The sequence below is a fragment of the Triplophysa rosa genome, linkage group LG9 (assembly GCF_024868665.1).
Source record: "Triplophysa rosa linkage group LG9, Trosa_1v2, whole genome shotgun sequence".
Classification (NCBI taxonomy): domain Eukaryota; kingdom Metazoa; phylum Chordata; class Actinopteri; order Cypriniformes; family Nemacheilidae; genus Triplophysa; species Triplophysa rosa.
Window position 1 is genome coordinate 7,323,507 of NC_079898.1, and position 25,188 is coordinate 7,348,694.

A 25,188-nucleotide genomic window follows, 5' to 3' on the forward strand; every position below is an offset into this window, starting at 1 on the left:
TTACCACGATTCATAACGATAAGCTTATAATATACAGTATAATTGGTGCTGTCATGTATGATTACGCAGGTTTAAGATTATTTCACCTCAATTCAAGTGCAATTTTATGTTTCAAACAGAGATGGCGATAGAGAGGCAAAAGTTACAAATCGCAGCTTTAAAGGTTCTAGGATTGGATGATCTATTGATAGAAATGCAATATAATATTCATAACTATGTCTACAGAGGTATAAAAAATGAAGTGTTTTGTTTTATTATCTTAGAACGAGCTATTTCTATCTACATACATCGCAGGTCCCCTTACGTGGAATAGACCCTGTGCACAAGCATAGCGACGAACTTCCGCTGTCGCCAGAAGTCGGGATGTCAGTTTCCGGTTTGCTCTCGCACCGTGCAAAATGTCAGTGTTTACAAGATGTCTTCAAAATCTGCCAAAAATAAGCATTAACGATGTACACCGCATTGTTGATGCCTGGTCCCCTGCTCCAACAAGCAAGCGGGACAAAGGATTCAAGCTCTACATATCGAGTTATATCCACAACTACGAGGGTAAGTAGTTTAATCTAATGTGGTGGCCGACAGGTAACGTACATAATGGGTGTATTCACCATGTTGTTTCTACAGTAGCACTAAACGGACAAACTTCTCTACAGAGTGCGTTTCGTTAATACGATATCTCCTTCTGCAAAGAAGTGAAAACGTGACAACATCTTGCTTCGAAAGGGAGGGGCGGAGTGAGCCATTGGTTGCAATTCACAATCTGACCACTAGATGTCACTAAATTTCATACACTATCTTAAAAGTTTGAAGAAAACAAAACTCGGGTTAAGCTGTTAAGAAATTATATTTTACTGCATTCGCCTAAACTTCTTTAAAAAATATAAATGACACATGGCCACCGTGCAAAATCTTCGCCGATTTATAGCAAGCAAATATTATGCCTACTTACATTTTAATCTCAGCACTAGTGTGACGTTTCGAGCTGAATGCTTGTTGTTATTTTAGTCAAGCAGCTGTCTTAATTTCCTTTAAAGCCGCACAAAACCGGCTTAAACAAGTTGAAATCCTTGTTTTAATGCAATGGTTGACTGACAGGTGAGTGGGCGAGCGTTCACTGTTGTCCAGGACGCATCAGGATTAGCTGATTAGCTCTGGGACAAATGCAATGTGGAAACACGCATTTCTGTCTCTCTCTGAATATGATTTGAGTGACTGAATCAGAAAATGTAACACTGGATGTTTACACCAGGTGAAAACAGGATTTCATACATAAGGTCAAAACCATGAATATTAGACTAACAAATAACAAACTCCCTGTAACCAGTAGCTCCCATTTGGAAACTGCGAGTGTGTGTGTTTGTCCACATATGGCTGTCAATCACTTGTTTGGTCATCAATGTTGTACAGTAAAACACTAAAACATATTTCTTTAGGTGAGAGCTGAAGAAGAAATATTGAAGAAATATCAGTGTTGGGAAGATCCGTCCACATCTTGCAACTTTTTTGCCCTGGGTCATGGTACAGTTTTAACATCTCCGTTGTCACTTACCTCTCGCCTTCACATCAAAGCTGTGCTTTAGGCAAAGGTGAGACGCAGAAAGACTAACAAAGTTCAACATAAAGGCCAGCTCCGATCTGACATTGTGTTATAACACCTGAAAACGCTCGTTCTATCTCGTGAGATGAATCTGTTGAAAGCTGCTGTAGCAACTGAGGGTGAGTTTACGAACTGAATGAAAGTTGAAGGAACAATAAAAGAAAGCATCTGCAATAAGTATGACGCTTAGACACTTAATAAAATAGATAGTTCTGGTACTGAATGCTGCTTGGTCAAAAAGCTGTAGTGTATTTGTGTCAATGACTAATAATAACAATTAACTGTATTAAACTAAAAGTGGCTGAAATATGAATCACTGATACAGTAAGCTTAAGTAAATGGTATTTTTAAAACATTTTTATCAGTCGTGTGTGACTGTCAGAAAAAAGAAGTCTGTTGTTAACTGCATTTAAGAAGGCATTTCTAAAATTATAGAACAAAAATATGAGATCATTACTTACAAAAACTCAAAGAAATGCAAATAATTTGTTTTTAAACACTTTACTGAGAACCTTAAAAAATGTAATTAAATGTATTCATTTTAAAATAAATTCCGGTCGCACCACGTCATTTCGGACAATTCATCTAGATGAAAAAAACACTTACTTTAAAATTGTAATCTGCATTTATGTGTACACCATGTTCTTTATGTTTGAATAACTACCATAGATATTATTTTTTGTGTTTTAAAATTGGCCTGTCGAAAATCCTTATACGTCAATGACCCATTCAATATAAAGCACAAAAAAAGCCCTACTGAATTCTTTAAGGAAATGATGACATCTAATTACATTTAAAAACAATATTAAATTGTTTTAATGAAACATGTTAATGTTGGCTCATTGACACAAATGATCTCTGATTCATCTCTGAAGTCGCTTGGGAAAAACGTCTGCTAAATGAATAAATGTAATGTAAAACATTTGTCTGTTTGATGCTTGAAGCAGTTGTTGGTGGTTTCCAAGACCATTTTTTTGGTTTATTTTCAAAATGATGTTATCAATGAGTGACAGATTGTTGGTTGTTGGTTGCTGTCTTGCCAAAGTCAAAAGAGCTCATCATTTAATATACTATGGTCCCTAGATTTGTCTTGGGTTTCTTCTTTAATAAAAATCAAAAACAAAAAATTCTAACCCGATTTTAATATCTACTGAACCAGTTGAGAAAATGTTTAGCAGATCATACAGAAAATAAATATGTTAATCAGCCAAGTATTATTGCCCTCAAAATGACCAATGCATTATCTATCAGTTAAACTCCCACATGCTGTTTGTTTCACTTAAGCTGTGTTCACGTGTGTCTGTGATTCATGAAACATAACACGAAGGACAAGGACGGTTGTCCAAGACAAGAATAATCTAATCAATTGCATGCAGGTGGAATAAATCAATAAGACTCAATGGCAGACGCAAAGAATCAGAACGCCTGTCAATCTCCACATCCCTTTCATTCATATGAACATGCTTTTATCAAACATCGTTTCTCTTAAAATCAGCGCAGAATATGGGAATAAAAACTTTCCAGTTTTGTTCTAGGCCTGTGTGTGATTCACCTGTACATAACAATGACTGAAGTCGTGTCCTCATTTAGATTTCAAGAGATAAGTAAATGCGATTGACATAACGTGAGATCTGAGGTGCGGAGATCGTGAGAACCAGAGGACACCGGCGGACAATGAGATTTTCCGTTATCTACCAAAGCAGCTAGAGACTCGAAGGGCAAAGGCAGCAGAACCTTTAAACACACATGTGAATGTTTGCACAAGAGCTTCAATTGACCCCGTCAATGTCGGACGGACCCGCGCTATCAGAAAGGGGCCCTCCCCACGCACGCACAGCTGAGATCCGATACGCGGCCGACCAGCTGCGCACCTACAGGATGCAGAGCCGATCCAGATGTGTGCAGAGCGTCCGAGATGACAACAGACCTTTTCACAGAGCACTTGTTTTATTTTTTCGCCAGATTCTTCTGACGGTCGCTCGGGATGGGCTCAGATAACTATCCGCTTCCAACACTTGTCCAAATACGGGTCCTGCCCAGCTAAAGGAAACACGAACGCGCTTCCAGATAAGATACACGTGTGTGCGCGAGTGCGTGTTTTGAATATCGGGGACATCTGCTTAAAAGCGCGATCACACTGTGCGCCGGTCCCAAAACATGCCAATGATCTTCATGATAACAAACTGCGTGTTTGTGTTCACGTGAACATGTGTGTTTACTCAAGTGTTAATGATGGACAGTAAACGTGACCCCGTTCATCCAGACCCTCCCTGATCCCCACCGCCCCGGCGTCGTTGGCCCAGCATGCGGTACGTGGACTGGGGTCAGACTGGGCGAGGAGCCCTGGCAGGGCCGTGGGATCCAGCCCCCGCTCATCTGAGGCCAAGCACAATGTTTGAGCACTTGCCCACAGCTTTCAGGAACCAGTCGCAGCGAGAGGGGGGCTTGTCATTCCCTGCAAACTATCTCAGATGTGCCGGCGGACAGGGCTAGTTCACTCTCGCACAAACTGACTGAGTGAATTTTAGTTGTGGGATGAGCAATATGTTTAGGCATATGGATGAGTAAAGAATGGAAAAATCGGCCAATCAGATTCCTCCATCTGTGCACGCTGCCACCTAAATGTGATTTTTAACACTTCCGATTGTGCATACGCTTTTGTAAGTCAGTCCAAGTGACAAATACAAGTAACATTTTATGGCCAGTTGGCTGGTCAACCGTCATATGAGAACTAGGATGGTCAAAATCTCACATGCATATTCCTCACTTTTTTCGCAAATATCTGATGAACAAATATGTTTAAATTTTGTGAAATGACATTTCACAAAGACTTTAAAGTATAGAATTGCTTAATAAACAAGGAGGACAAACATCTAAATAATCCCACTATCATATGGACGATTTTTAATAAAATAATGCAAAAACATTTTTATGACCAGAAAACCCCCCCGCCATTGGCACATAATGTAATTCATGTCTTATTAGTGTGTGCTTGTTTCACTAACTATGTAAATATATGCATGTGTGTATTGCATATCTTACCTTCTTCTTGTCCCTCATGGAGCCTTTTCCTCTCACCATGATCTTACATCCTGTCTCTGCCTCCAGCTGTTTGGCCGTGAGCCCCCGCGGGCCCAAGATCCGGCCCACAAAATTAAACTGCAACACACAAACACACAGCACTTAGTCTCACTGCATCTGCGTCCGGATGGACTGATTAAAGACAGCTTTATACACTGCCATCCAACAAGTCAATGTTTACAACAACAAAGCTATAAAATTTACATTTTGTATTATTTAAAAAAAACATCTTCGTGAACTTGTGAGTTTAGTACATTTAAAAAAACTCTGACATCTCCAACACTGTAAAAAATCCAACTTGCAAAATGTTCTCCCTACAAAGATAAATAAGTTACTTGAATTTATACATTTTAGTTAAAGGAGTCAAATGATTGTTTTGCATAAACTAAACAAAATTAGCCTAAACATGTTTTTAAAGAAGATTATTTTTGTTGACTGGACTTAGATTCTCAAGTTTTTGGCCAAAATGCCTCAGAAAGTTTGCCCAACTTATAAAACAGTGTATTCTGAACAAACAATATTGCAAGAGTTTGAAAGTTCCCAAGATGCATTGCAGCATGTTCAATTCTGTGTTTCTTATTTGTTTTTCTTTAAAAAATGTGCTTGCTGGCTTAATTTATGCTTTAATATCATCGTTACTGTTAGTTATCTGTTATGTTTAGAGTTTTTTAATGAATGATGGTTTTTGATTGTTACCATGGTTGAGGTTTGTGTGTTCAATGTTGAGGTGTAAGTGCATGACACAACAGCACAACCGGTATAAATGCACTCAACACAAACTGTTCAAACAGTTCTTTGATCAACGTTTGGGTGTGTCTGAGGCAGAAAACATGTACAGTTGTAGTAAAAGACAAATAAATGAGTTTATTTTTAAATTGGCAATCTATATTCTCTATTGATGTTCAGTAAACAAAACATATTTTGTGCTGTTGTTCGTTAGGTCAACTTGACTATGTTGTGACAACTAATGACTTAAACATATTTTTTTGAGTTGGGTGAACTTTAGTCTCCGTTTGTCAAGTTATCTCAAAAAAGTGCTTGTGAAAGGTTGCCTTATTATTTTAAGTTGACTCAACTCTTTTTGTTTTACAGTTCAATACCACACAAAAAGGCCATTGTTGGGGGGACTGAGAACTGTGTCCCGGTCCACATAACACCGTAGTTCAGTCATTGTTGTAGTTGTAGTCATTGTCATGAAATCATGCAATAGTATAGTATCCTCTATATTATTTCTCTTTGATATGCCATTTTAATTACAGTTAGTGCCACCTCCTGCACTTTCTTGGTTCTTTGAAATTTGGGCAAAAGTTGAATTCTTTTGTAGTCTTTTGTTGCCACTGCCAGACCCTCATCCATAGTATCACACACCACTTGGCTTCTTTGACATTAAAACCCCTATCAAATTCATATCAAGTCAGTTTCACTATATAAAGAGTATTAGTGCCAAAAATGATCATGGATGCGTAAGTGTACAAAGAGAATCAAGAACCAGAATTTAGCAGGTTGGTAAGAATGAATTGTAATTCCCTATAGGAGACACTTTGTTCTAGCACGTTGCCAAAGTATTATCGTGAATCTCATCAGCTGGGACTGTGACGATGCAAAGAACAGCAGCAGATTGCCTCTTATAGACCTCACTGACAAGATAAGAGGCTCAATTTGTTCATGAGATCGATCACGTATCAGTGCTGACCTGAAGGCTGCCGGTCAAAGGCTTAATGCCCTGATGTAAAGGAGAACTAACAGATCAATGTGTGTGCGTGCTTTCTTAGACAATATCAGACCAACACTAAAGTGGGGTCAAAGTTTATTATAGCCAATAGCTTTCTATCCAAAGCCTGTGTGACCGATGTTATCGGATTTCAGTAAGTAAATCAAAGTTCAGAAAGTACATCATTGTACACTCTTAAAAATAAAGGTGCTTAAAAGGTTCTTCAAAGCGATGCCATAGAAGAACCATTTTTGGTTCTACAAAGAAGCATTCGGTCAAAGGTGCTTTAAAGAACCATCTCTTTTTTTTCGCCACAAAGAACCTTTCGTGAAACACAAAGGTTCTTCAGATGTTAAAGGTTTTTATGGAACCAGAAGGTTCTTCTATGACATCTGTCCAAAAGTATGATTCCCACGATGCAGAACATGACACGACTGACATACAGTCTGACCCCATGACACAGAATGAGAATCGCATTTGATGCGAAACGTGCACGCTCATGTGCAGAAGAGGTTGTGTACTTTCTGAAACCGTGAACTCACGTGATCACTCAAATGCCATCTTTGTTTTCCAGAAACGTTCCTCTTTTTCTTTTTCTCAGGGAACTCCGTTGGAAGACAGACGCTGTGAGGTTGGTTACAGAGCCGAACTCAATGCACGCAGCCTTGCGTTCTGTAAAATCGCATTTTATACTGTAGACTACACTGCTCTAATCAATAAGCCTCCGGGGGTCCGGCTTTATCAATGTGTTTGGTATTCTGACGCTATGCTCTTTTCACATGACTGACTCCATGCATAATCGACAACTGGTAAAGCACAGTCACCGAGTTATTTTTTTTTATTTTGCCACCTTCAACCCTGTCCAAGTGCCTTGCGGATATGAATGAAAAGAAGCAATTAAATTTTACTTGGAGGCAGAGAGCATCAGGGCGTACATTTGTATGCGTGTGCAGCCGTCCTTCAAATAAAAGTAAAGTGGCGTGCATGCATACATGAACAAAATACATATCTGGGAAGCTAATAGAGGATGAATGTCACTCCGTGATTGTGTAATTAATAAACCTATTATGATGTACATATGGTACCGTTTACAAGCCAATAATTCATATTTAAAGTCGCAAGTCTTAATCAGGTTTTATATCGGTTTTAAGATCGGTTATGTTTATCGATTGTGACATCACCTGAGGAGCTGTCATTTCTCTCGCCAGAATACGTTTATGAAAAATTCAGGTAGTGACAAATGAATTTTCATGAAGCGGTTGTGTGTACAGAATTGAACAGCTAGTTGCTGCTGACATAATTAAAAGCACATTTGTGCAGAGAAAAGACACACGTTATGGTCAAATAAGACGTTAGACAATAAAATGTTTACGGTCGAAAACATTAATAGACCAAAATGAAGTAAACTGTTGGCATTCATGTTTCTCAGCCACAAGATACTAGAATGTTTACCAGAAGGTTATCACAAGGTCACATGAATGTTAAAGGATTAATCTGCCCCTTACTTTCATTTTACCATCATTCATAGTTTATTCTTAAAGGAATAGTTCACCCAAAAGTGAAAATGATTTAATAATTTATTCACATTCATGTCATTTAAAAACCTGTATGACTTTCTTCTGCAGAACACAAAAGAAGATATTTTGAAGAATGTTGGTAACCAAACAACATTGACTTCCATTGTATGAACACAAAACCACCGAGACAAATCTTCTTTTGTTTTCCACAAGAGTCAAATACAGGTTTAATGACACGCGAATAAACAATGACTGAATCTGTATTTTTGGGTGAACTATCTCTAGTTTGTTTAGGGTCTCGTAGAGAAATTACAAGCCTCTTCTCTAGCCGAGCAGCAAGAAAGGTTATGTGTGTTGACAGCCGCTGTTGCTATGTGATGGGATGCAGGCTTTTCCCCGGGCCTGCGCAGGCAAATTTCTCAAGATGCCCTTGGAGATGGAGTCATCATCGTGCGAGACTCCAGAAGGAAAAGCTTCGGTCCGACACCAGCAGGCGCAAATTATAGATCGCCGCTGTCCCTGCAGCATTCGCACATCTGCCGGGATTACATACGCGCCGCTCCGTAGCCTATCACAGACGGCCGGATGACCTCCGCTCTCCGTCTGGATTACGTGACGCTCGGGCCTGGTGAGAGCACTTGAACACACAAACACATATGGACAGATCTGAAAAAGCTCGCCTTTATTCAGCTGCTTGGTTTCCGAAAAATCTGTTTCGGTGTCCTTCACGTATTGTGATTTCAGCTTGTACAAGCTTGTATGAACACTGGAAATGTTTAAAACGTGACACAACTTTTAAACATTTGATAATGATGTCAGTGGGTTAATGGTATTCAGAGTACATTTAACTTTCAATCTGTCATTTATTCACCCTCATGTTTTACAAATCCTGTATATGACTCTTTCTTCTGTGGAACACAAAAGAAGATATTTTGAGAAATGTCTCGGGGTTTTGTGTCCATACAATGGAAGTCAATGGGGTCCAATGTTGTTTGGTTACTAACATTCTTCAAAATATCTTTTGTGTTCTGCAGAAGGAAGAAAGTCACACAGGTTTGGAAAGAAATCAAAATGATAACAAAACATTTACCTAGTGAGATCACTACCTTGTTCAGTTTTTCAAACATCACTTGTGTGCAACCCAAAAAAAAGAACATGAAAACGCAAGTGAAGCGTCTGCAGTCGACTGCGAGTACTTTTAGACGTATGCACGCGTATTCTCACGCGCTCTGCACACTGATAGCGTTAGTGACAGCAGCATCTTCTCTATCTGAATGCATGCACCTCTCAACTCTCCGGCTGTCATGCGCGTTTCGATGCCGCCCCATCAAATCTCACCGTCTCGTACCTGAGCCTTTTGTGTGGGCCCGCTCCTACTGCGCGTCTTACAAAGCTGCTTTGATGCTATGATGAACGTCTGCACGCGAGTTTGTGAAGACAGGTGTCTTGTGCTCTTTTGTAGAGTGTGTAGAGAAGAGAGCAGAGCAGGAATTACATTTTCATCTTCTCCCGTCAGGTGATGTCAGGACAGCGGATGCAGGCAGATGCGAGAAAGCTTAGAAGTAAGATGCTTCTGTTTGTGTGAGAGAGCCCGTACGTGTGTGCACTGCACATGCCTGCTCTTGTATAGACCACTCGCACCAAACGCTGGTTCAGAACTTCTTGTTTCAGTTTTTTAACACTTCCCAAACGTTTGAACAAAATACAACCAACAGTCTAGAACATTTGTAACTGAATCAAAATGTTAAACTAATATCTTTAAGATTTAATTATATATGTAAAAATGGGTCACGCTTTATTTTGAGGTCCAATTCTCGCTATCAGCCAACCATTAACTACGACTTTTGCCTCAATAACCCCCCTAATGTTTTCTTATTAATAGTTAGTAAGGTAGTTATTAGATCTAGGTACAGTATGGGATAGGATTAGGGATGTAGAATATAGTCATGCAGAATATGCGCTTTATAAGTAGTAATAAACAGCCAATATGCTAATAATAGGCATGCTAATATGCAACTAGTTAATAGTGAGAATACTAAAGTGTTACCAAAAAAGGAAACTGGAAGCCGTTTCTGGAACAGTGTTTACATCTTGCGAAGCGGTCTATATTAGTTTGTGTTGTTGTTTTTTAATTTTGTCAGCCTGTTGAAATGTCAGGGTGGCTGTTGTGTTCTCCGTTGGGTCTCGTTCTACATTCTTTACCTTTTAAATCCCACTCACGTGACCACAAACACATGAGCTGGGTGTTATAGTTTTTTGTGAAGGGTTTAGTTGGTCCGAATGTGTCCGTTTTGTAGAAATAAAGCTGTTTCAAATCAATAACAGCGATAATAGATAATTGAATGTACATTTACTGCACCATGTGAAGCAATCTGGAGTTAGTATTCAAAAGTTTGCCCCAAAATAAAAACCTGAAAATGAAACTTTCCTTACACGTATTTAGTTTCGGGGTTGACTGAGATGTCAAGACATTCATCATTCCACTGGTTCTCTTGCATCCTGAGAACAAAATTCATTCTTGTCCTTGACGGGACAGAGAATAAACAGAGAAAATCGGAGAAAAATGTTTATAAAACTGAAACCTCCATTAACTGAGCTATAAAAGAGCAATGTCCAAGCAATACGAATTCCGCCAGACTCAGTTACCCCTACACAACACCCCCCTTCGCGCCAATGCTAAACTCTTTATACATTTCAGGTCTGATGCGCTGTCACCCCCCAAACTATTTCATTCATAAATGCAAAAATAACATGGGACTCATAATCACATCGCAGGGGCCTTTTTCACTCCGAACATCCCCTGTATCTGGAAGACTGAAACAGCAACGGGTAAAGCCAGCTTGACTTATCGGCCTGATCTCCGTACAGCTTACCTCAGCTCTTTAGCGCTCCGCCGCCCGAAACAAAAGGCGTGTAAAAAAAGCACAGGCCGTTAATGGAATCTCTGATATCTGCTGTTTAAGACCGAGGCCCTATTTACTCATTCTGCACAGTGGAGATTAAGTGTGTTTTCCATCAACTACAATAAAATAGGCAGCGGGGACGTAATTAGGGTCGTTTAAGACAGCGCGCATGCGAGTCTGCCACAGACCGCAAGTGATGGCATTATCTTATGAAGATAAACGACTCGGCTCTGGTAATAGGCAAATTAATTATTGCATGGCTTCTAATAGTACTGCGCTCTGATTCCCTGCTGCAGGATGTCTTTTGTTTTCATTATTGCGCGGGACAAGGAAGGGGAGGAAAAGCACATCTCTCCTCTGACGGGGGGAACGGGGGCTCGTAATGAGGACGGGAGACGTCTAACCGAGCGTATGCCTCCGTATCTACAACACTTGATCTCAAACGTTTTATCCGAGCCTCCTGCGCTGATAATGAGTGAGCGCTATTGATTGGTCGATTCCCTTGAGGTTGTCTAATTTCACTCTGTTAGTGTGTGCGAGGGGGGGATTAGCGCACGCTCGGGAAGCTGGGTCAAAATGACTAAGACTTTGCATTGCTGTATATGCAACAAACTGAATAACGGTTTCAAATATCTAGAAAATAGTTCCAATGCAGTTCAAGTGATGTCAACTTGCATCGAAAGCATCCTTTTGAAAAAAATGTGAACTCCATCATCATTTTCTTGCCCTCATGTCATTACACAACCTGTATGACTTTTCTTTCTTCTTCAGAACACAAAAGCAAATATTTTGAAGAATGTTGGTAACCAAACAACATTGGCCCCCATTGACGTCTATTGTATAGACACAAAACCATGACATTTCTCAAAATATCTTATTTTGTGTTTCATATTAGAAAGAGTCATATACAGGTTTTGATTGACATGAGGGCGAATAAGTGATAGCAGAATATTTATTTTTGGGTGAACTGTCCCTTTAACTTCAGAATCTCATTGGAGTTCACGGTCATGTATCGTGTAAGACACTTTTTGACATTTAACAGCATAAAGCTACATTTAATATAAAATAAAGAGTCAACAATATTTTAAACCTGTGTTATCACCGTTATTTAACACATTTCCAAAGTAAAACTGGACATTTAACAAGAAATATTTAGCATCACCACATGAAATGGACTTTTTATTAAACACTCATAACGAAATACATTATAACATAACAGTATTGTATATCCTGATCCAGATATGACATATTCGATCATTGACTTGCCTCTCATTGCTATGGACTGATGTTCATGTGTCCTGAAGGCATCAGGTCTGACAGTGCAGAGAGGTGAAGCGAGATGCCCGGCGGCTGTAAACCACCACAGGTCTGCGGTGGTGTTGTGAACGCTCATCATGTCCTAATGAACCCTAATTAACCTTCATTAGCTGTGAGGTGATCCGGAACGCCGCTGCACCTCTCCCCTGTGTGCGTGTTATTGTTTATTATCATCAGAGTAATGAGGAGACTCGCTCGCATCACCCCGCCGTGGACGCAGCCGCGCGCTCGTGTGTGTTTGAGACAGCTGAAAGCATTTTTGCAGGGTGAGGTTATGTAGGTGCTGGAGTCTGTGATCTTATTTCAGGCAATACTCTGCCTTATTGAAACCATTTGTTCATATCAGAACCCCACATACTGTACTGTAATGTGTCTGTGCACCACGATTGAGAAAATATACACTAGGGGTGTAAATATCGGTTCTGACAATAGTTCAATAACATGTCTTTATTAAAATGATTCTAGGGCTGTCAAACGATTAATAAACATGTATACATTTAAGTAAAATTGAAAAATTAATAAACGTTTATATATCATTTAAATGATTGGTAAATATAAATAAATACATGTAAATATTTCTTAAATATGTATACAGGTATGTGTACGTATATGTGTTTATAAATAGAAAATGTATATGCACATTACACAGACATATATTACGTAAACACAAACTTTTATTCTTGAGGCGATTAATCGTGATTAATCGTTTGACAGCCAGTCTTGAATTTAGTGTAATTTGGAAGTTAATTATTTTTATATTTTTACATTTAGAAATTACCGTTTCAGCAGCAGCAACATATACAAACATTATGTGGCCCAAACTTAACTTCCGGCAGACCTCAGCAAAGAATCAATAACTGTTGAGTAGTTTTAAATTAATTTAATAAAATGAATGCACAATAAAATACAAATATAAATTAAATATATAATTATATATATAAAATTGACTTCGGGCCAGGTGCGTACGTCCTATGTCTATACATCTTTAAATTATTTTTGTTTAGGCCAATTTACTCATGAATCGTTCTGACAAATTGACAGAAGGAAAGAAAAAAATATTCTTGCCTTGACTTTACTTTGCATATAAACACAATTAGCAGAATTTGATCAACTTTTTAATGTGTGCATTCTATGGATCATTTCTGTTTCTGTTTTAAGATTTTTATTATTTATAGTTATTTAATTTCTAATTTCGTATAACATATTATTTGGTGTATTAATTATTCACAGTTATGAATGATATTATTATTGTTATTATTATTATTAATAACATATTTGTCTTTTTGAACAGCTATATTTTGTTGTACTGTAAATGTACTGTACATGCATGAAATTACAAGCAGGTGTATAAAAGGTACATTCATTACATACATTTCTAGGCTTTAAAAATGTTCTCTGTCATTTCCACACATGAAAACTCATTTTAATCTTGAAACTCTAATATAAATAGATGTCATTTTAAATTGTGTTGTGCTTGAAAGAGTCAAAAATTCACACACACCTTCACACACAATATGCACAGACACACACACACACACACACACACACACACACACACACACACACACACACACACACACACACACGCACGAACGCACACACGCATAAAAGATGAAGTCATATTAATCAACGCCAGCTGCTCCATCTACAGCAGCCAATACCCCTGTTAACGTCCACTAGTTTTGCTTCCATTAGGCCCTCATTCTGTTCTGAGTTATGGGTTCATCCCATCAGACCCATTTAATTAAAACAATGACACCTAGAGAGAAGAAGGTAGACGGCCAAATCTTCTGCATGACAAAACAACTCACATACACATACACATACACCCAGTGTTGGGGAAGCTACTTTGAAACTGTAGTTAGATAAGCTACAAGCTACTCATCAATAAAAGTAGTTCAATTACAGCTTAGCTACCCATCTGAAAAAGTAGTTAGCTACACTACAAGTTACTATAAAAAAGTAGCTAGCTACATTGAAACTACTTTGATTTTAGAGTGTCATTGTATATTAAGAATAACTGAATTATTGTTAATGAAAAATGTTTTAAGAAAACAATGTAATACAATACAGTTATGATTTCAGTGTTATTTTATTTTGTAAACTACACAGTACTCAAGTTAAAGTTAAACAGTCAAGTTGAATACTCAAATTTAAATTCCAGGAACGCCGCTTTTAAAGCTTTATTTAAATGAAGAGGATTCGTGTCTCTTGTCAACAACATATTTCTTGTCTTACGTTTAGAATATCTCGTTTTTGTCGTAATTGAGGCACTTTTTTCTAAGAATGTTTGCATTATTATTGCTGTATATTGTCAAAACATGTCGCTTGTCTATAACTTTTAATTATTTATTATTTGAATGCCTTTTAGACCTTTTTCCTGCAAATAAAACGGTTTATGCAGCTAAGTAGTTTGTCTATAATCTGTAGTCTTAAGAAAATTGAAAAAGCTTTTGTTTGTGGTAAAAGTGTAGTAAACATGTATTTTTGTGTGTATTGATTACTATAGGCAAACCATGGTTTTAATACAGTACCCATGGATTTGAACAGGTACTAACTATGGTTTTTGAAAGCATTTTGTTGCGTTTTGGACAACGATTTTTCCACTATAATGGACTATAGAAACATTATTTTTAATAAGTAGAAAAAAACGGATGGTGGGTTTCAGTAGGGGCCATCCCGCACTGCACACCATATATGGATTTATTTTACTGTAGCATTTTGGAGAAATACACAGTTTTCCACTTTAAAATCCTATATAAACATTATACATCTTCCGATTCCGAATCTGCCGCGGCCACCATGCATGCCTTGCTCCATCCTGGATGGATGTGTGTGTGTGTCTGTGTGTCGAGTTTACTTCGGCACATTTATGTAATCATCAGACGCTCTCTGAGTACTGTGCGTAAGCCGCAAGATGCGTTACAGAACAATAGATGGCAGTAATGCAAAATTTTAGTTTGTGATCTTCTGTGGTAAGTAAAATGATGACGCTGTGCTCAGTGTAGTAAGTTTGGACACGCTACACCGCTACTTGCTTGTGGAAGTATTTAACTACCGGAAAAGTTACACTGTTTTAAAAGTAACTTAACTACCATCAAGCTACAGAAAAATGTAGTTAAGTGAGTAGCGTCGCTACTTGTAGTTAGCTACTCCCCAACACTGCATACACCATCTCAACACACTGCCATTTAGATCCACATATATACATGCGGCCACAAGGACACTCTCATAAAGTCCCTCACATACACTTGCTGTCTGAAAACAACAGTCTTCCCGAAATAGCAGCATCTCCGAGTGGCACGATGCTGGTCAGGTAAGGTGAAACTATAATATATCGTTAAACACCCAGAGGACAAGCGGACAGACTTTAATATACAAGGAAGAATCTGCCATTGTAAAGAAATCTAGGATTTTTCTCAGGATATTGAAAGAGTTGTGAACGAGATCTGTATCATTAACTTTATTATTATAAACATGCAGTCGTGAATCGTAGTAAGGTAAGAAGAGTAGGCCTACCGCACACTTATTTTTATGTACTTGCTCAACTCTTTTTGAAATAACCAAAGTTATGGATCGCAGATTGAAGTATCTAAACACGCATGCTGAAGGACGGCTAAAGCCTAGCAAGATGAGTGGAAGTAAAATCAATCATGTTTATAATGATTAATAATGAGAGATAGTTGCTTATGTCGACTGTGGACGTGTATGACCCAGAAAAGGACACACTGAGAGAAATGATAGATGACAAAAGTCGCCGGCTCGCTCCCTCGTAACGCAAGCTCTGCTCGCCACTCAACAATTAAAAGCTTTGTCCCCGCCAAGACCCTGAGCGGAGTATTTATAGCGCTCTTCCACGGCCCGGCATCTTCTCTCCAACATTATCTCCCGCGCACACACAACAATAACTGTAGATTTGTACCTTCGAATGAAAGGCAACAATCATGGCGAGCGGAGCTGCTCTTCTAGGATGGCTGTCTTTCCCAGCCTAATAACATTGTTCAGCAAATCGGAACGGGTGCGCGCTGCCGGGAGAGGCGCGACACGGCGCGAGTTTGGAGGAGCAAATTAATTTCTGTGCCGCTGCGTGCCTGTCTGGGAGACGAGTGTGTGTGGGGCGTTCGAGGTGCGTGTGAGGCCGCTCTCTCTCTTTTATCAGGCGGGGCAGGCCGCTGTTCCTCTGCCCCGATTCCCCGACCTCATCATACCCTCACATTCATCATCGCATGCACGTCCCAGGCTGCTTATCTTCCTCACTCTTTCTTTCACGCTCTTCCCTTCGTACATTGCCTCATCTATAAATCTATCATGTCATCCCACCCCTGACCTGGAAATATCAGCGGGCGCCTGCCACAAAATAATTAGAGATTTTTAAGCCCTGCTGGGGCCGATAGTCATATGAACTTTGCACCTCATTCATGAAACACAAGTGGTACTGTTGGGTAAATTGAACGTAATAACTGCTATTACGAAAGCGGGCTGCAACGTGGCAATTTACGTAAGAATGCTCTTGCAATCGATTCTCGCGTAAATGATTGCTAATGTGGCGAATCAAGCAAACCATTGTTTTAACCATCAGTTGCGACATTCGATTGAAAAAGTGTCGTGCAAAAAAATACAATTTTTATGCGTTTCTGTGAATCAACTTGAACAAGCAAAGCCAATGTTACAAGTTAGATTTTAAGATAAAGGAATCATTTAAACTTTTTGAAAATATTTAGTCTAGTAGATGCACATTTATGCCAATTTTTAAAAAAGCAATTACACGATTGGTTTGAGCCAATCATAAGCAACATAGACAGCATTTATGGTCAATATTTGTCATTTACCTCATGTTCAATTGCTTTTATAAAAATGACATTCGTTTTTGTAAAACATTTACTAAAAAAGAAAAAGCTCTGATACGGGTGTGGAAAAAAATATGTTTATCTTGAATAAATATCAATGTCTGAGGTTTAGAAAACAATAAATTGCTGTCAGGAAAATGGCAGAAGAACCCAAGGGCAGGCAACAGCAGTGAAGGGGTTAACCAATGACTTTATTAAATGAACAAAACAAAGGAAAAACCCACGAGGGGGTATCAAACAGGAACTAAACTAAGAAACAAACAGAAAACGAAGACTTCCCACGAGGGGGCAAAACAAAAACAAGAATAGTAAAACCCTAACTGAAAAACACGACACAACGTCTAAATACAAACAAGGCAGGATAAAACTAAAGCAAACACACAAAACTCACAGGTCACGGACAGGACCACAGGGCAACAACATGTGCATGAACACATACACATACGTAATACAAGAGCACAGGACAAAGAAACAAGAGGGTATATATAGGGAAACACAAACGAGGGATAACGACACAGGGCAGGTGAGGGTAATCAAACACTTAGGGAAAGATCACAAGGAAATGAGAGGAGCTGGGCCAATGACAAGACACTGGAGAGAACGTATATTATTGTCCAAAGGACAACAATAAGTTTCTCTCCACACATAACCAAAGACTTTGTCATGGCTCTGCTACAGGACCAAGAAAAACATGACTAAGGAAGCAGAGCCATGACAATTGCATAATTTCATTTTAGTAAACATTGAAAATGGGTCCCATAGACCCGAACACCATACAGGGTTAAAATGATTCATGGAGATGAATTAGACATTACGAATCCTTTTTGTTAATGAAGTCTGAATAAGAGATGCTTTAAACATCTGTCTAACATTTCTCAAGACAATATTTGGGAAACATACTGTAATATCCAAATAAAAAAACACAGAGATATTTATGTATCATACTGCATAGTCAGCAACATCAAACAAAATCAGCAATGCAATTTACAACAAAAACAAAACAAAACATTATTCTATCATTATTCTAACGACGCATATAAACAATCCAGAGGTCAACCAACATCCATGACCACCACACATTCACATATCAAACATTCACACAGTGAGACCCAGCAGCCCTCCATCAACCTTCTGAGAGGGATAATTGGTGTCTCTCTGAAGTTGTCACCTTAAGAGAAGCTGTGATGTTTAATGACTAAAAGTTTAAAGATAATGATCGTCCAGAGGGGGTGTTCAGCAATTAACATGACTCGCCCCTCTATCAGACGTCTGGTGGGACAGAGCGAGGATATTCTGACCTCAATACAGAGATTGCAGGCTCACCAGAGATCCTCCAACAACAAGCCTTCATTTAACAACATCATCTGATGTATAATAACCCAGTTTTATTTCAAATATGATAGTTTTATACTTTAACAATCAAATAAGTTCAACATAGAAACACATCAATAGAGGACTCCACTGATATGATGGCTGTGTGAGTACTCCTCATTTTATCGCTCACGCTCTCCACCTCCTAATGAACCCAAACTCACTAATAATGATCCTGGGTGTCCTTCAGAGCAGCAAGGGCAGCCAGAACCTTCACACACACGCATGCACGCACACCGATGGCCTTAACTGCAGCGTTAGCCAACTCTCGACTCTCAGACCTGTAAGAGCACGGACTAAATTACCCACGATGCTTTAACATCTGCAGACAGAAAGCACTACCGTCTTGTAAGCTATTATGTGAATTTATAAAAAAACCAACTTTTGTACAATAACAAAATTATGAAAAGCACAAAAACACAATAAAACTTAAAACAATGTTACAAAGGAATAACCTTCTCGACTTATACACTCTTAAAAATAAAGGTGCTTCAAAAGGTACTTCGATGCCATAGAAGAACCTTTTCTGTCTAAATGGTTCCATAAAGAACCTTTAACATCCAAAGAACCTTTGTGTTTCACAAAAGGTTCTTCATGGCGAAAAAAAGGTTCTTCAGATTATAAAAAGTAAGAAAGAGATTGACTGAATGCTTCTTTGTGGAAGCAAAAATGGTTCTTCTATGGCATCTCTGTGAAGAACCTTTTAAGCACCTTTGTTTTTAATAGTGTAAAGATTCTCTTCCTGGACCAAACAAGCATGCGTGACCACACTATAGATTGTTGAGTCAACGTTGTAGACTTGCAACGTGACAGCTCCGGTGGCGGTAAACAACACGGCCCTCTCTCAAGGGAAATATAGGCAGATAAACAGCCCTACTCGAACCAGGAAAGTTGGAGGGCTTTAATCCCAAACAGTGTTTACACTCCTGTTGGAGAGACTCCAATATAGTGCTGGCCATGCATGAATCAAGCTGGGACAGAATAAGTTAATTGGGATCAATCAGCTCGTGACTCCACTGGCTCCCCAGAGCCGGGAGCCTTAGGCCAGCAGGATCTGACGGCGATTACTTGAAAGATTTGTTAACCACTGACTGGGTTGTTGGTGATGCAGTTGAGTGGGTCTTTGTCACAAACTGGAGAGGCGAGGCAGAATTCAATGTCAGCCATGTTACTACACATGTGTAAAGACTGGAGGGAAAGGGCCCCAGAAATGATTTCAGTGGAATCCAATACATTGTCGCTGTCCTTAAACCTTGTATTTCCATATTTCGTGATTTTTTTGTTTGTTTGTTATAAATCAATGTTATTCCTTTATGTTTGTCACTGGGTTTTGCAAATATCAAACTGATAAAAACATTAAAAAGTGCTCGTCAACTTTGATAACACAGTTTTTTCCATTTCCTCAAAACAACAAATTTGGATATACGAGGTTTTGTTAAGACAGAGACGACATGCAGGTTACAAACGTTGAATTTAAAGAAACAGTTCCACTCAAAATAAAAACAATTCTGTCAGCATTTACTCACCAGTATTTTTTCATTGACTTCACACCTTGTTTTACTTTCTTTCTTTTGTGGAACACAAATGGTATTTTTTAGAAGATTTTCAAAACCATTTTCAGTACAATGAAAGTGAATAGGGACTTTTGTAGCCATATAGTAGTTTTTTTGTGTTTGGGACAGACTCAAAGTTTTTATTGTTCACTGATAATCGTTCCTTCCACTGTAGCTTTTATATCTTATATGACTCATGTTTGACGTCATTGATGTGCGTGCCATTAGGTGTCCGAATTCATTGTTTAAAATAAGCCTCCAGGATATTCTTCAAAAACCACAGTTTTTCACAAATCAAAGTCACTGTGGTTTTAAACAACACAAGAGTGAGTAAATAATGACAGAATTAATATTTTTGGGACACCTATATTCATAACTAATCATAAGTCTTGCTGAATGAATTATATCTAAGATAAATCGCATATTACTCGTCCATGGCCAATATTCATCAACACGCTAACACGCTTTCAGTTGTGACAACTGCACTTAAATATTCACTCGAAGAACTTAGAGAGAAAATTTATATTGCTCAGACGTACAGGAAAAGCCAACCGCAAGCCATCAGCTTAATAACACGATAAATTAAATGGGCTCATAAAATGGACTCAAAGATTTTGTGCAGCCTCACTTCTTCAGTATGTCTTAATGAAATCAATATACTGGATGTGAGCCCATGTCTTAATGCAAAGAAAACTAGATTACATTGACTTGTATGTCTCTGTAATTAAATAAAGACTGTACTGGGCAGCGGCACGGATATTTACTATTCCATTTACTTATTTCGCTTCGGTAAAAAGCTTGCGTGTGGATTTATTTGTAAATCATTTCAAGTGACCTTCAAGTTCTGCCCTTGACTATTTTATGTGATTGAAAGCTTTTTGGGACTCCAGGGTGTACTTTCAATTATTTGACACATTGGATTTTCACATGTTACACAAGTGCAATAAATTATCCAATCATGCGATTAAACTTAGACAAGTTGTTTACTGGTGTAGTTATTTAGGTCGATTTGTTTATCTACAATGTTTGTATTTTTTGTTTCAGATGTAATATTTTTAGCGCCGATGCTTCACAGGGAGTGAATTTAGGAGCAGAAGAGGGTATTAGCATGCAGACGATCTGACAGCTTTTAGACTGTCAGCATGGTAAACTATCTAAGAGAAGTTGCATCTCTGAATTCATCTTCTCTAATGGCCCACTGCTACAGCCATCAAAGCAGCGCCTGCGTAACCGACTTCAACAATAAATTCAAAGACATTTACTGGCAGACTTTAAATCTCACTGTTAGTGTTTCTATTATTATGCATAATCCGTAAGTCTCCATTTTGTGAGCACCGTGATAGTTTCGTGCAATAAACGGTTATTCATATGTGTCAGTTATCTTACTACAGGGCTGCACGGTTTGTTCTTTTGATAAATGTTGGTCTGCGTACACACCCAGAGGTGTTTGGCACTGTTTATTGGGCAGTTTCTCACATTGCGAGCATTACATGTTTAAAGCCTACAAGTAAAAACAGATTAAGCGTCCGGACACCCCTCTGTTTCCTTTTGTTATGCTCCCTCTCGCTGTTTTCAAAAGCACAAATACCTTAAAACGTGTCTTAGTATTTGTGGTGGACATCATCTCTAGTGGAAATGTAAGTGTGCTTGTTGTGCGACTCACGTCAGGATATTCTTTAACTGGCACGTAGAGTTTCTCTTGGAGCTGCACAATGGGGCCGACAGCATCTGGGAGCTCGGCGCTTCTCTTGTCCGTGCTGCCGTTTAATGTGTCGTTGTACATGTCCTTTCGTACCCTGCTGATCTCTGAAATGAAGAGGAAAAACATGCAATGTGAGCTAACTACATCAATCACGATGCAAACTGGGCATGAATAGATTTAGAGACTCCTAGGTAACGTTGGGATATAGTGCCACAGCTCTTAAGAAGTTGGCATTGTCATTACAAAAGAGTTACAAATTCTTAATAATCCCACCTATAGACGGTTTCAAAGCGACAACGTAAACAAACCTTACTGCGCATGTGCGTGGACTGCCCTTCCGGTAAACATTCGCAAATAGGCCTAATGTAGATTTTTTTTGGATAACAAGCAAAAGAAACTGAGAAGAACCGTTACTTGGCTAAACTTGCCTCTCCAATATTTTGAATTTAGACTGCGATACCAAACTCAACCACTATTGTACCACACGATTTCTTTAAATGTGACCCAAGTACAGTACGCATTCAACAAATTGTTTAGTTAATAAAATTAACAAAATTCAACAAATCGTTTATTATACAATAAAATAATACTATAAATGAATATGAACATATATTTAACAAAATATAAATAGTTATATTACACTAGCCAGACCGATAAACAAACACAGACCGGAAGTTAACGGCAGTCCAGGCGCGCGCGTCCGATGAAACCGTCTATAAACTCTAAAACACAGCATGACTGTGAGTACATATCCACAACATAAGCAAAAGCCACCTTAGTGGTAGACACTGACAATATGAGATGGGTTGAGAGAGCTTCTCTGTCATTAAACAGCTGTTACTGGGTTTGTAGGTTAGTAGAACCACACAGGAGCTTTCTGAGAGGATAGCACTGCCTCCTAAATGACCTCAGGAGACTTGTACATCTATTTTGCCCGAGGGCTGCTGAGACCTGTCACTCAACTGCAATCCAGCTTTAATCTTCCATATTGCAACCCAGCAACATAGCTGTGGGTCATTGAGGCCTAAAAGTTTCCTTGTTTTAAACTACATCCTGGTTGGGTTTAAAGGTGATTTGTGCGCTATTAGCAATGATCTTAGAATGGTGCTTGGATTTTATGGACGTTGGCAGGGAATTTAAGGGCAAATTTCCATATCATCCATTGCTCAGCCAAACAGGAAATCCCTCACCAAAAGTTTAACAAAAAGCACATTGAACAAAGTACATTGAACAAGGACAGGTGGAGAACGGGTAATTACTATTATTACATGGGATCCCTTCTGTCACTTAATAAACTGAGTAAGAACTGACAATTTCTGAAAGGAAGGCTGAGAGGAAGACACCATCAGACATGAGATGAAGAGAGATAAGAAATAGATAGCGAGATAGAGGAGGAGAGAGAGTGCTAATGTGGTTAGAAAGACAATTAACACTACCAACTTTATTAAAACACCATAAAAGACATTAAATACCCCGATGGAAAGCTGCTGCAACTGTTGTGTAATTCTATTACTTGAGGATGAATTCCCTGGTGGAAGTCTCAGGGGCAAACCAAGGCCCACGGAAAGATCGCACACTACCATTGACTCACACATAACACACCAACTTATGCCAAAAAAACGCAGAACACACAGAATCACATGCTCTTTCGAATTATAAATTTGACAATACTTGTCAAGTCATGGGTAGTTTTCCTTAAAACTGTAATTATGTCTGATTTGATGGGTTAGGATTATGCTCATGTGACAATCCAAACGCTTCTCCCCCATACATTACAGTAAGTGGGAGCCATAGCTCGAACAGACACTTCAACCAAACGGCTATTTAATAGTGGTCCGGTCTCAATAAATCACAGCTTAAAAGACCCCAGTTGATGGCCATAAGTGAGGTACAGGCTTGGGTTTTACGGCAACAGTGTTATCAGAAGTGATTTAGGATTTCTCGATGACATCGAAGGACACCGCCAAGAAAGCATTGAGGGAGAACTTTCTCAAAGGCTGGGCAGACAAGAATGATGGCACCTGCACGTGAGAGGCGGCGTGTGGGAACATCTGTTCCCAACTCAACCGTACAGCAAGGGCCATGGATCCGTGAAAACGGATGTAATTATATGTGAACGAGTGTTGCGTCTGGACCGGTCTCTTTCTGTTAACTTTAGAGGGAAGGTAATTGCTTGAATGCAACCTTGAATTCATAAAACACTGAAACAAAAGGTAAAATATTGTAACACACAGTTAGAGGTGGTGAAGACTGTCGTCTGGCTATGACTGTAGCCTGATTATTTAGGATGGGCCAGTAAGCTTGACGGTTTTAGAAAGGGACCTTGAACCTCTCATGAATAGTGTTGGTTTGTAAATAGGTAAAACGCCACATTAATTCATTACTCCTAATTGAAGTGCTTTATTACAGTACTTTTTATTCTCTATAAAATGTTATATGTATACAGTATGAATGTCATTTTTCATTTTCAATGACAATGTTTCAATTTGTGTGTCCATGCAATGTGTTAGACCAAGCAAACATGTTACAGTTAATGGGCTAAAACTGTTATTTGCAAGTCGATTAGTTGAGTCAGCTGGTCCTAAACTAGTTCTAAAGTTGATCAAATTCATGATAACAATAATTTAATAAAAAAAGAATTAGAAACAAATATATCACATTTCTATTTAATTTAATGCATTATTTTTAAATTTTATTTTAATTGATATATAATATCAATATAAATATAATATTTAAAATTATTGTATTATATTCATTATAAAATTAATACAATATTATAATATAATATATGTAAAATATAATTTATTTTTAACAGTAGCATGCTGCCTTTTCACTAAGGGTGTGTTTACACAACACCATTTTACACAAAACCTTTTGTACTCTTTACAAAGTGCTATAATTAAGCTACAACCCGTATTATACCGGGTCTCCTCAACATCGATTCGTAGCCTCTTTTTTAGGCAATACATTGGTTTGCCGGTTTTAAAAATATTCAGTTTTTACACCTAAACCAAGAAATAATTTAGGCATTATGCTATCAATTCAAAATATACGTCCCTTGGGTCTTCCAACAAGTATTACAGTACATACCTGACTACATAATGTGCATTGAGATGCTAAATTGACTCACAATTCCAATAAAATGCACATACTCTATATGCAAGACTCTGATTGTCATTTCAATGATAAACTTGCCTTGTCATCGAGTATTTTGTAATGATAATCTAAAACACAAGCTGATTCAGATTCCCATATTAGCATCTGAAATATACGTCGAGGCTGTAAAGTGTCCTGCCTCTCAGTCAGTATATCACCGCAGAGATGTTGAGGATTATCCTCTTCCACTCTGGAGCTGAAAACGCACCTTTCACTGCTTCTAACAACTGTGAATTAAGCTCCACTTTCCTCCAGCTTTGAAAGGCTGAGTTACTTCCAGCCGTCAGTTGTCATAGTGCAAAAGGCTGTAAAAACCCTTGAAATACACATAGGAAAAATATTTTGTTACTGAACAGTCAAACTCATTTACCAGACAGACTGGAAGCCCAGGCGATGGCTGCAAGTGCATGCTGAGTGATTTAATTATACTGTC

General features: G+C 38.6%; 1 protein-coding gene across 4 annotated transcripts in view; it reads right to left on the reverse strand.

The window, feature by feature from the left end:
- Positions 1 to 25,188, reverse strand: part of LOC130559540 (KH domain-containing RNA-binding protein QKI) — an 81,482-nt gene that overhangs the window by 41,027 nt on the left and 15,267 nt on the right. For all 4 annotated transcript variants that reach the window (XR_008963589.1, XM_057342683.1, XM_057342682.1 and 1 more), the window contains exons 2-3: positions 21,561 to 21,703; positions 4,640 to 4,756 (exon numbers count right to left, since the gene is read on the reverse strand). Coding sequence is in view for 3 of the 4 variants with exons in the window: in XM_057342683.1 (XP_057198666.1) it covers positions 4,640 to 4,756; positions 21,561 to 21,703 (260 nt within the window). In the remaining variant the exon portion in view is untranslated. The remainder of the gene's footprint in view (positions 1 to 4,639; positions 4,757 to 21,560; positions 21,704 to 25,188) is intronic.